Raw genomic sequence first — 13,061 nt, forward strand, 5'->3', positions numbered from 1 at the left:
AATTAAGCTTTTTCCTTAGCCTGCTAAAATGAGTACCAAATACAAAGGCCAAGTGTATCTAAAACCCATGAAGTAGGTATGAAGCATAGTTGAAACCCATGTCAAAGAGTAGGCCAAAACAGAGTTAATGGTGTTACTTCATATCTGCAATCAGTGTCCCAACTCTATTAAGTGCTGTTTCCAGTTCTGATAATGGAAGGTACAGTATGCCATGAAAGCATAAAGAGCTAAAATTACAGTATAGTCCTCTGTGAAGGATAGTAAAATTTCAACTTCAATCTGATAGACACTTTGTCCCAATTTTGATTTTACAAATAGATAAATCTATAAAAAGCCCATTCCTTTTATCTCTAGGACAATTATCCAGCAGTTCATACTTTTTTTAAAGCCAGACTAAACTTCTGTAACCCAGACTTTAGTAAAAAGTAAACTGGAGGATCCACTAAGCTTCCTTGCTTACACCTTCTCATTTGATCAATCAAATGTAGATCTACTCTTCCACTGACCAGAGTGGATACCTTGTCCTTGGTAAGTGCACCTGCTGGCTTTTACCCCTTGGGTTCTTGTTCTAACCCATCACCTTGCTTCAGAAATCACTACTTATTGAGCCCTTTCATAACCTCTTGTCCAAATGATACATCAAGCCTTCTCCCCATCCTCCCAAGTCTGTTCAGTCTCAATTTCTCTGTCCCTGGCCCCTTTAAAGTTGCTGGTATTTAGCATTTATAAACACTACTTATAAATACTGAAAAGTAATGTTTACTAAAAGGTTACTGCCAAGATGCATAGCAAATACTGCAAGGTAAGTTTTATTAACAGTTCTCAATGACCAAAGCAGGTTTTTTGCATCTAGAATTTCTAAATAGCACTAACCAAATTACTCTTATACAATCAAGCTAACCAAGCCATCTGTTAAGCCTTGCATCCAATTTTCAGTCACTATCCACCACCCTTGCAGCAGCAGCATATTCAGCTAAAGTCGCTTCAACTGAACCCAAGTATAATATTGATCAGTGAAACAATATGCACCTATAAAAGCGAACACACTAGCCTCTCACAAATGATGCCTGACAATTCACAAAAGCCAAACTGTACATTTTATGCTTCTCCTCAACTTTCTGCTCCGATGGAAGTGAAACTGCTGCTTCAGGCCTCTATGCAATATAGCTACACCAAGTCCAGACACTGATCTAAAACATAATGGACTTGATACTCTATCCCCAAGACACTAATTATACTCAGTTTGTGAGGTTTCAGTTTGCAACCTAAATCAATGGAAGAATTGAGACTCATTTTGCATTTACAACAGGAGTCATGCAGCCGTTATCCTACTTGTCATTGGCCATAACACAGGCAGCTTTTTTATTCAGAGGTATTAAGAATTTTACTTGATACAATGGTGTATCAAACAAAACAAAGTATTTGTTGCATCTCTGTTTTTCCCTGATCTTGAATGAATTTAAACAGTGGATACAGGAGATGAGCCAACATGTTTAGTTTGGCTTTCATTTCTAGTAACTGAAGCCAATTTTGTAAATACATAAATTACTGTTTTAACAAATCCATTTCTCTACCCTCTTGGATCAATGCATTATGCCCCACAAATATGAGAAGGGAAATAAACAAAGTAATCAATAGCTTACTGTAAGATTTGTAATGCATGTCTTTTCCAAAAAAGGAAAAAGTAATTCCAGGAAGAATATTTGTAGACATGCCCAATAAAAAAAATGCTCCCTATTGAATTCTTAACATGCCATTCCCGATATCATTTTTTATCCAGAACTGCAGGTTAATGAAGGTGAAGAGTAACTGAATATCAAAAGCTCAAAAAATTTAAATTCCAGTGATGTATTCTTCAGTTTATTTTAACTTCAACCCAACTTAACATAAACCAAGTTACTACATACTGAATATGGATTGATAGTTATGTGAATTGTAGACTGGTCAAAATATCAGGTCTAAATCAGAGATTAACTAAATATTAATAAATCCCACAGCTGCTCCTGACAAGGATAAGCTATAAGCTGCTTCTGTTTCCTAAACATAGCTGAAGCATGAACTATACCCAGAGTATGTGGCTAATCATTCATAGATAGGCAAAAAGTACATCATAAGTAGCTTTGGAAGAGATGGGAAAAATATTAAAATTTCAAACAAATGCAACCAAATCATCAAAATCAAGACACTGACAAACACTCTACCAAAGCCACTTGCCTTCAAGAATTTTTTTTTTTAAATAAGATCTATCCAAATGACTAGGACATTGTAATCCATAATGCAACAGAGAAAGCTGGTTTACATATCTGGACACATTTCTGGCTTTATAAAATAAGGTAACCCATCTTAAAACATCTACATATTCTCTATTTCATTAGTCAGTATAAATTAGATATTGCAGTCAGCTGTATACACAATATACAGTTCCTGCACTGTATCTACATTACTACCAGCTGCTGTCAGTAACCAGTTAGCAGTTAAACTTGGCATATGTACAACAAAGTGTCTCATTTCTTAGAAGTCATACAACCATGCAAGATTTGATTTTTTCAGTTTCCAAAGTGAACCTTTCAATGTAATTAACTCTTGGTCAACAATGAGGAAGAAATACACAATAAAGATATACTAATGCCCATTTTTCTGAAATTTCATTTTTATGTCATTTTTTCCCTTACGTATTTTTCATACAATTCCAGAATGCATTAGAGGTCTGACACCAATTAACAATGAAAGATGACTTATGTAAACAGGCAGGTTGTTAAATAAAGCAGGACAAGAGGTAAATCACCTGAATTTTTAGCACATTAATTCAGTAAATGAGCTTCAGATTTATCTGATCAGCTAGCTCTTCTAGTGCAAATTTAAACTTACTGACAGGTTCTACTGCAGCCTTCCAATTAATGTCAGACCTTCTCAACCATTGCCCATGCATTTCCAAGGCAAAAATTTCCTGCTATTTCAAAGACTGTCAAATGCACTCACTTGCAACAAGAAGTGGAGGACCAGAGTAAAAAAAAAAAAAAAAATTACACTCAGCTTTTAAAAATGTGCGATGGTGTAGATCACTCTGCAAGTGCCTGAATGTATACTTTAAATGCCATTAAAGTTTTTTCTTCCAAACAAGCTTTTCATATGCTTTAATTGTAAAGATATATTTTAGTTTAGTGTGGGTTAAACCCCTGTATTAAAATATGCTTAAAACTACATTAAGGAGCAAAGTAAAAAAAAAAAAAAAAAGACTTTTACAGGACTAATAAGCTTCTACTGCATGCCTTTCATCAGTTCTGACTGAAAAAGGAATTTTCTACACTTTACATACTTGCTATTAGCAGGCTATGCTCTTCCGATGCATTTACAGATTTGTGAAATTAACTAATACTATTTCAAGTCAGTGATTAATATAACAAGTTTTTCCAAATGCTGTAGACCTTATTAGTGGAGCCATGCAACAAAAACCCTAGATATGTATGACTACATAATCTAAATGAAATGGAGTGATGCATCATGAGGACATCACATAAATCATGATAATTGGCATATAGCTAGAAGGAAGATACAAGCATGCATTCACCAGCACCAGCAGACATCTCCCTGATCCAGGTCACTGAAGGTTATGAAGCCATGTCAAGTGCTACATACCCAATAGGAAGAGAATCATTATATGCATAGGTTTTTTTCAAGCAGTAGTCCAAGAGGAAAAACTGGAAGTTCAAGGAGACAGACCTCCTGAACAACAAGTGCAGTTATTAGACAATATTCAGGTATTTACAAGCCATCAGCCTGACTGCATTCCAGGCAGCCAGAAATCATTTAATCTGTACCCCTATTAAAAACATGGAAGCATTTTAACAGCTAGTTCCCTCCAAAAAGAGCATATGCATATAGTAGTTAGGCAAATTCCCTCCTTCTCCATTCTCCAGAAAAAAATTTTAAAAGGAAGTTAGAAATATCAGCTACAGCCTACTTTAACATCAATTTTTAAAAACACTTTGCTATACTTGATGACCTATCTTGGCATTATAATAGGATTATCTGGTTAGATTCAGTTCTAGCATTAACTCACTTTGTAAAGGCATTTTGTATTGTTCATTATTATTGTAAAATGTTTTGCCCTCCACTAGTAGCCAGTTTCACTGCTGTATTTCATCACCCATTTAGAACAGAGGAAGGGGGTGTTGTTTCGTAAATAAAGCAGTCTTCCACATGATTCACTCTATCAAGCTATTTACATAAAAACAGCAAATGCTACAACAAATCATAACTCCATGATCCTCCACAAAAATAAATTTTGTCCAGCCCTTTAACTTTTTGATAGCTTCTTGACTTCTGCCTGCCAACATTCACATTTTGCTTTTAATTAATTGCTCATTTCTGAAAGACTGCTGAAAAAAAAAATGCATCAGCTGCTGGCATGACAACTGGCTGTGGTTCAAGAATTGCTACATACCAAAACATATGATCTTATGCAGAGATAGAGTAATTGTGTTGAATAGAATTAAAAGTTTTAAACTGGAAATTGTTTTCTTGGAATTTAGGAAACATGCTATCATCAAGGTAAGTGTCAGGTACTGCTAATAAGCTGAGGATACTTTATTCCACTTTTTTTTTTTTTTTTTTTTTGAAAAGAATGTCAAACATTACAAGTTTCAGGAAAGAAGAAATGTTTAGGATCTATAATAAACATCGGATATTTTCATCAGGCCAATGAAAAAAATGTAAGTACATTTCTATAAAACTCATCTATATATCTTAAAAATATCAACTGAAAAAATATTACCTACAAATTGTAATTAAGTTGTTTTGGTTTAGAAAGTATTTAAAATCTTTATTTTAATAGAACACAATCATTACTCCAATAGAAAGGTAGTTACATGGCCATTTTTAAAGAGACACCAAAATGCACGCAGCTTCTCTTGAAGACAATTCCTTTTACTCCTTGCAATGCCTTTCAAAAAGGAGAACTCATTTCAGTTAAAATCTAATCTAATCTAATCTGAATTTCAAAAGGAAGAAACTTTGGTTTTCCACACTTACTAATCCAGTGCTGGAAAAATGGCACACAGATGCTTTGACTTTTCAGACAAAAAGAAATAATTCAAGGTCAAGGGTAGTACATTAAACACACACACTGAAAATAGCTTTTCTGTTCCTTAATCAATACTTTATATTCCAAATCTCCGAAGGAAACTAGAATATATTCAGATTTCTCTCCTCAAGGCAAAAGGCTAAAAGTGAGTTTGTTAGTTTATGTTCTTATACACAGAAGATATATATATATTGGCCAATACTACTCAAATTGGACTAAAACTGGAATCACTAACAATATTTTCACAAGACTGCAATTATAGCCCTGGATCTAATCCAAATAGAGACCAGCAAAATAGTCAGACACTATTCGTTTACTTCTCTGACAATATTGCATTAAACCAGCTATGGATTACCTCCTTTAATCATACATTCCTTACCAAACCCCAACATCAGCGTGACTGCTAAAGAAACCCTGCCTATGTCTTTTGGCTTGTCATCAGATAACTACTACCCATTTTTAGGAGGCTAGCAAGTAGTTTAACATGATCTTCCCACCCCTAAACCATCACATATACCAGGCTAGTTCTGGAACTGAAACAATCAAAACGTTAGCATGGAACAAAGTGCTTATGTTTCATTAAGAACAGCCTTACTTGATACAAGCACTTTACAGTCACTTAAATTACGAGACTTCTAGATAAGCCAAAGTGTACTACAGCTTTCATAAATAGCTAAGTATTTACTGACCCAACCAAAGCCAAAATGGAGAGCATCTCATATACAAAGAGATTTTCAATTCACAGCACATAGTCTGGGTGTCAGCTTTGTTAATAAAAAACTCAGTGTGGTCTTAAAAAAAAGATGTTTCAACAAAATATTGTTTAAAATTCAAACAATTAAAAGCTTGGAATTCAAGCAAAGATGTGTTTAAATAGCTATATGGAAAGTGACTACTAGAATGGCCTCATGAAACACTGCACCAAAGCAGAAAACAGTTATTTGTGGGTTTGAAAGCACTTACCAAATTTCAGCTCACACTTTCAGCTTTCTTCTTACGTTTTAGCAACAAAAAAATTCACCGTAAGAAACACCCCCCAACACACACAAATCAACTAAAGAAACAAAATGAAATGTATTAATAAGATATTTTAAGCCATGTCTTTCCAATCATCCCTTACTGACAGGGTTTTAGATGATAAAAGCTAGGTTTAGAAGTGAAGAAAGATACTGTCCAACTTAACAGTCTTTGAAAGGGAAAAAAAAAAACAAACCCCCCCCCCAGGTTTCTGGCTTCAAATATTAACAATCAATCCTAGGACTGCAAGTAGCACAAGTCAATTAATTCTTCATATTATTTTTCTCTCTCAAGGAGTTTCTTCCCTTAAACTTGTTCCCTTGCCATTCATACCTAAAAGGCATGATTAGTGTGATTATGAAGTCACACACTGTTGCTGTGGAAATGGCTATAATGTCTCAACCAGACCTGTGTCAGCAAGCAAAGACTGTCTCTGCTGCAAAGACAGACAGCTCACCCTAAATTAAAAGCAGACTAATCTTTACCAGGAGCATTCTTCTAGTACAATTTATCTGCAAATCAGATACAGCTCTACCAGCACAGCCATGCTTTGGATTGCAATAGTAGAAGCGACCCCCACACAAGTGGCACATGTCTTGTTTTCACATCTCCATGAAGGACAGAAGTCCTGTGATGATGGATTACACATTTTCATACCCTTAACCTACACAGTTATACTGGCAGGGACCCCTCATACAGACCTGGCTTTCGAAATCAGATGTATAGCTCATCATCATCCATGTTGTTTGCTCACTGCTGATACCTCCTTCAAGCCAGCTAAGCAAAAAGTATCAATATCTAGTCAGTCAATTTTCTTCCTAAATTTGTATGCACTTGCAAAATGGTGTTCTATTTGGACTGAAAACACTACTAGGCAGTATTTAGTTACTAATAACAACCTTACTCTATAAAACTTGTCATGTTTTGTTTTAGGTTCTGCTTTAGAAATGTGGATTCTGGACCAAGTTTGACCCCAGAGTTCTAATAGGTCTCAAAATGCAAAGTTTCCAATGCTTAAAAACAACAGGAAAAAAATCCTTGATCTAGGGAGAATCTTTAAACTGATAACTTCTCTTTCTGGAAGAGCCCTGCAAAACAATGTTTATTAGTGAAATGCTGTAATAACATAAGTTAGCCTCAAAACACTAAGGCTAGGCTTCAATTATTAAAAGTTCTTTGTATGTATTACAAAATGTGCAGTTCCATGAAAAGTATTTCCATTTAAATCCAGATGCACAACAAGGATCTGCAAAACAGAGCTTTGCAAGCCTTCAAAAAATAAGATAGGCTTAGGCTTAATGTTTAAGAGTTGCTGCTTGAAAAAAGTGCCAGAGTAAAACAGAATTAATCTAATGCTTCTACAGTGCGTTGGACTCAAAATTTAAAATGCAGCAGCAAATATTTCCATTTAACTAGCTCTGAAGTGAAATTTCCATGGCTGTCTTAGAAAGCAAGTCCTTCAATTCCTGTTTATATTAACATCAGTGTTACAAATATGGCTGTTAGAATTGATATGCAATAAAACATACTTTGTCCAATAACTCTGCTTTTCCAGAGTACAATAGTAAACATTTTGAAAGTTTCCATTACTCATATTGCACAGTGCATAAGTTCACATTTATATAGTCACTAAACATTCGCGTATATGAAACTCAATATTACGTCCTCTCAATGCTATACATTCACCTATGGTACAGAGTCAGTCCCATTCTCCACCCAACATAAGTCACTGCAATCAAGTGACTTGCAGGCTTCCAGCTCTTCATTCCAGGAAAGAAACAAACAGAAACACCCTTCGTATGTAAAGTCCTAATGATACAACCTTGCTAAATTACACAAGAGTTTCCCCTCAAGGAAACTCAACCACCTCCTAGTTGCATTGCCATTACTTCAAAAAGGAAAAAACAAAACAACCCCCCTGTTACAGCTACTGAAGTTTCAGATAACTGGATTCCCTGTACTGATCCTTCAGAAAAGTTTCCAAGGAGGAAGGGCGGGGGTGGGGGGAAATCACATAAGGAACATAAGATAAAATAAGTGACCCACACAAATATATTTTCAGGAGTTTGTATAGCATTTGTTTGGAATGCAGTTAAGTGTTCCAGAAGCAGCAGTCAACACTTCAGTTGTATTTATGCATATTTTCTTTCTTCGCATTGACCCTTGCCAACATCACTCAATGCCCCGCCCCTTCTGAGGCTACACAAAAAGTTACTTTTCCCCCTTTCACAACTACTCACTGAGGCCTCTTCCACTGCTGAAAGCAAGCAAAGCAAAGCCCACGCTGGGTGTCTGTCTCCTAGAGAAGATTGCATCTTTTATTTATCACCCCTTGGCTTTATTTTCACAGTGAATTCCTGGCTTCAATGTAATCAGCCAAGAAACCCTCCCTATGTGCACTCCTGTCATTCCTCATCCTTGCAAACAGAATCAAGTGCAGGCAAAAGGGGGGGAGGGGGGGAGGGAAGCAGCAGCACCACTGCCAACAACCCCTCCACAAGAGCCTTTTGCCACCACTGAGGGTTCCTCAGATGTGCCTCAGCCCTTTGGAAAAAGAAAAAGCCAAGAGATGAGACGTAAAGAAAAAAGTTAATTAGATTTTAAAAAAGATGCGACTGCCTCAAGGCTGAGCTCCTCCTGGGCAACAGAGAAGGGCACCGAGCCTAGAAAAAGCAACCCCTTCTGCCTCTGGGAAACAAATGACCATGCAGAAAATTACATTTGTAGGTTGCATCTGAATTCAAATCAAGTGCAGGCCAGTTAAAAATAAAAAAGTGACAATGTGAAGTTCCTGCCAAGGGGGCAAGATGCTTTACTGCCCACCCCGCTCCCCCAACACTGCATTTCGGGCTTCTTAATTCATGGGGCCTCGGGCAGCTCCACAGCCCCAAACCCTTACAAACAAGGCGGCTCCGGAAAGGGGAGCGCGGATCCGCCGGAGGGAGGGAGGGAGGGAGGGAGGCTGAGCTGCAGGGTTGCTGGGTTCAGGCCATTTAAAAATGTCATCACGTCCCTGCTGCAAACCTGCACCCCTGACAGGAAAGAGGGAAGGGAAAGGGGAAGAAACAAAAAAAGAAAGCTCCTGCTTCAGCTGCGGCTAGGGAAAATTGTGCAAGTCTGGCTGGGGGGGGGGGGGGGGGGGAGAAATGGGCCTGGGCGCTTTAAGTCATCAGGCCTCCTTCCCCTTTGTCAAATCTCCACTGTTTTGCAGGCAGTGAAAAGAAATAAATAGGCTCTTTTGTTCGGCTCCCCCGGCCGGTGGGGGGGGGGTGACAGCGGGCTGAAAGGGACACAAATAAACATGAAAATGAGAACAAAGTGCCAGGTCCTCCCCTCCCCCCGCCCGCCGGGAATCGCCGCCGCCGCCGGCTCGAGATGTGCCCAGGGCGAGCGCCGGCCCCAGCCCGAGCCCCAGGCCGCCGCGGCGCAGGAGGGCAGGAGCCGGGCGCGAGGCACGAGGGCAGCGGCGGAGGGCAGCTCCCCCGGGGCCAGGGCCGGGCCGGCTCCCCGCCCCGCCGAGGACCCACCTCCCAGCCCCGCGGGCGAGCCGGGGAGGAGCCAGCGGCGGAGCTCGCCCTCCCGGGGCCGCGCGGAGCAGGCGGCGAGGCGGGGGGAGGGGATGATGATCATCCCCGGAGAAGGACGAGCGGCGCGTCTTCGCCCGCCCCGTCATGTCGCGGCCCGGACGCTGCAGCCAAGGTACCGGCTCTGCCCCCGCCCGGCCGGGCCGTGCCCGCGGCAGCACCGCCCCCCGCCCGCCCGCCCGCCGCTGCCCTAGAAATGCCTTTGTTCGAGCGCCGGGAGCTCCGCGCCCCCCGCCGCCTTCTGCTGATTCATTTCCCCGCCCGCCCGGCTGGGGGGGCGGCGGAGCCAGCGCCTCTATTGTGCTCCCGGCTGCGGGGGGTTAAAGGGCCGGGCCGGGGCGGGCGGGGGGCAGCTCCCGCGCGGATGGCGGGGAGGCGAGCGGCAGAGGAAGTCCCCGGGCCGGGGGCGCCGTCGGGGGCCCGGGCGGCGGAGGCAGGTGGCGGCGCAGGGCGGGCGAGCCGGGCCGGGCCGGGCCGGGCGCTCCCCGCCGAGTGACTCACCGACTTGCAGGACGTTATCGACGCAGCCGCCGTCGAGCAGAGCGATGCCCCTGCGGAAGGGCAGGCGGTTCTCGTCGGCGCCGGCGGCGTCGGCGGCGGCCGCGCCGGGCGCGGAGCCGGCGGCGGCGGCGTTGCCGGGGGCGGCGGCGGGGTCGTCGGCGCCGGTGTTGAAGGAGGAGTACATGCAGATCTCCCTCTCGCTGCGGGGGAAGGACCAGTACACGATGCGGCGCTGCACCGGCTCCGGGATGCGCTCGAACCGCTCCTCCACGCGCTGGAAGGGCCACTTCTCCGCCACCTTGCGGGCCGCGATGTCCAGCAGGGACTCGGGGCTCTGCGTCTTGCCCAGCGGCAGCAGCCCCAGGGCGGCGGCGGCCGCCGCGGAGGAGGGGCCGCCGCACAGTGCCCCGCCGCCCGGCCCGGCGCCACCCGCCCGCTGGCCCGGCCTGCACCCCGAGCCGTAGCCCGGGCGGCAGCACAGGCGCTTGGCGGGGGGAGGGAGCTGACCGCGCTCCGCCATGATCGCGCCGCTTCTAAGCAGACAGCGGAAGTGGCTGTAGCCTATAAACGGCACCAGGAAGACAGCGCGCCGCGGCCCCGCCCCCCCGCCGCCATCTAGGGGCAAAAGGGCGGGGTCGCCCGGCTCGCCCTCGCGGGGGGGCGGGGCCGTGCCGAGAGCCGCCACAAACATAAATAGAACGCGGCTGGCGAGGGGCGGGGCCGAGGCTGAAGTGTCGGGGCCTTTGCTGATGTCACGCGCAAGCCCGGACGCGCCCTGCGAGTGGTGGGAAAAGGGGGCGGGGCGAGGCCGGCGGCGCCCCCTGTGACACCATCGCGGGAAGAGCCTGGAATGCGGGGCGGGGCGCAACCCGGTCACCTCTGCATTGGGGCAGTGCGGCAGCGCAGAGAAATACGGGAGCGGGGCGGGGACTCTGGGCAGGGGCTGCTTCCGCCTGGGCAGGGCTATACCCGGACCCTGCAGCAGTAGCGGCCGCCGCCGCCACCGCCCTTCCCGCAGGCGGCCAAGTGCCGGTTTGCCGGGCCGGCAGGCTCTGGCGGCGGCTAGGGGGCAGCCCCGGCCCGCGGCCCCGCTCTGACCCCTGCCCGGCGGTGTGACGCGGGGCCGCTCAGTGAGTCTTGCGCGGCTACTAGGAGGAGTGCGGGGGTTTGCCTGCTGCTTCCCAGCGGAGCAATTGACCGCGGCCACCTCCTCCCCCCTGGGGGCCGGGGCCTGGCGCTGCTGGGGGGCGGGGCCGGGCAAGGCCCCCGCGGGCTGGTGTCGAGCTCTGCAGGCCGGACCTGGCCCGCCGGCCGCAGGTTGAGCATCTGCCTGGGGATGGAGGAGCAAGAATTTCTCCCTTTTTAAAAGGGTTTAGGTTGTAGCTGTGTTGGTCTAAGGATATATATAGGCAGACAAGGTTCCTTGGGTGAATTTGATATCTTTTATTAGACCAACCCAAATGGTTGGAGAATAGTTTATTAAGCAAGCTTTTGGGTTCAAAAACCAACTGCTGCAGCTTCCTTAGCCTGACGAAGGGTTTTTGAACCCTGAAAGCTTGCTTAATAACTATTCTCCAACCATTTGGGTTGGTCTAATAAAAGATATCAAATTCACCCAAGGAACCTTGTCTCCCTTTTTTAAGCCCTTTCTGCTCTGGGAGTAGGATTGCTTTGTCTTGCTTGCAGGTTTGAAACCCGTAGGTGGCCCTGCCTGAGAACACTGTGTTGGGGCCTCTTGTGCCCTGAGCAACATGCACCTGACTGGTCGCGCTGCCTTGCCTTGCTGTGCCCCCTCCTCTCCACAGCGCTTCCCCCAAAGGAGCGCGCTTCTCCCACGGCCCCGGGAGAACAGGATTGCCATGACACAAAGCAGCAGCTCTGCCAGCAGGTGAGTGTGGAGTGGGACCAGGCCGCCCCTTGTCGAAGACCTGCTCACAGAGAACGATGGAGCCACAAGGCACTGTGACCTCACACTGCCTCCACTTGAGATACAGCTGTCTAATTCCCTGATCCAAAATGGTTTGACTTAAAGCTGATGGGGGAAAAACCTTTCTTCCCCTCAAAATGCAGCTGAAAATGTTTGCAGAAACACCACTCGATGAATTTTATTTCCATTTTTAACATAATTAGCTTGAATGTTAAACACCCTCTTGTTGACTGAGATGGTCATGCATGAGATCAGTGGGGGGAAAAAACTGAAGATGGTTTAATAAAATAGCCAAGTTTCCTTATTCTTCAGCATACTGAGAACTTTGTGGTTTCTCATGAAAGAGTACTGCTGTTTTAATAAAAAATATTCTAGGTAAGCACAGAAACCTTATCATAGCACGAATAAGTCACAGTAGAGTCAAATGTAGTTTTCTTTAAAGAGTTTTATTTCTGTATGATTTTTGGATCAGTGGTGCCTAACCTTTTTTCTTCCTCAGACCACACAGGCGGTGTTCAGTCCAACTGTGGGCTCAATCTGACCAGCAGTGCAGGGGGGCTGGGAGTGGCCCAGCCCTGATAGGGCCCGGTGGCCTGATCCAGCCCTGTGAGGGGGAGGGGAGTGGCACTGCAGGTCTCTGGCTGTGTGGGGCAAGGGAGCTGGAAAAGGGCATGGCCAAATTTCTTTATGCAAAGTTTCTAATCCCCATGAGCTGGAAAAAACCCTTCCAAGTATGAAATAACTTGAAATTGATGCAGTGTGGGCTTCTGCATGTGTAGGCAGCATGAAACAATTACACTAAGAGGTGTGAGCTTCCCACCCCCCATTAATTTCATTGGGATGTAAGTAGGCTTTTGCGTTAACAATGAGACAGAGATTTTCTAAAGAATTTAAGGATTTTAGATGCCAAAGTCTAACTTAATTTCAGTGGGATGTGAGAACCTAAACG

At 44.7% G+C, this 13,061-nt stretch overlaps 1 protein-coding gene and 1 long non-coding RNA gene across 4 annotated transcripts in view; one reads left to right on the forward strand and one right to left on the reverse strand.

Moving 5' to 3' along the window:
- The window catches only part of ZSWIM6 (zinc finger SWIM-type containing 6), a 159,407-nt gene extending 148,661 nt beyond the window's left edge, over nt 1–10,746 (reverse strand). Inside the window, exon 1 of one of the 3 annotated variants that reach the window (XM_059725150.1) lies at nt 10,186–10,746. In XM_059725150.1, the coding sequence (XP_059581133.1) occupies nt 10,186–10,705 (520 nt within the window). In that variant the 5' untranslated portion in view covers nt 10,706–10,746. Of the gene's footprint in view, nt 1–8,340; nt 8,557–9,627; nt 9,747–10,185 lie in introns of those variants that run through there. The other 2 variants (XM_059725151.1, XM_059725152.1) reach the window with 2 other exon arrangements.
- A 56-nt stretch (nt 10,747–10,802) lies between these two features.
- Nucleotides 10,803–13,061, forward strand: part of LOC109285282 (uncharacterized) — a 31,030-nt gene continuing 28,771 nt past the window's right edge. The window contains exon 1 of the long non-coding RNA XR_002092988.2: nt 10,803–12,073. This is a non-coding gene — a long non-coding RNA (uncharacterized LOC109285282). The remainder of the gene's footprint in view (nt 12,074–13,061) is intronic.

The sequence above is a fragment of the Alligator mississippiensis genome, chromosome 3 (assembly GCF_030867095.1).
Source record: "Alligator mississippiensis isolate rAllMis1 chromosome 3, rAllMis1, whole genome shotgun sequence".
Taxonomy (NCBI): Eukaryota; Metazoa; Chordata; order Crocodylia; family Alligatoridae; genus Alligator; species Alligator mississippiensis.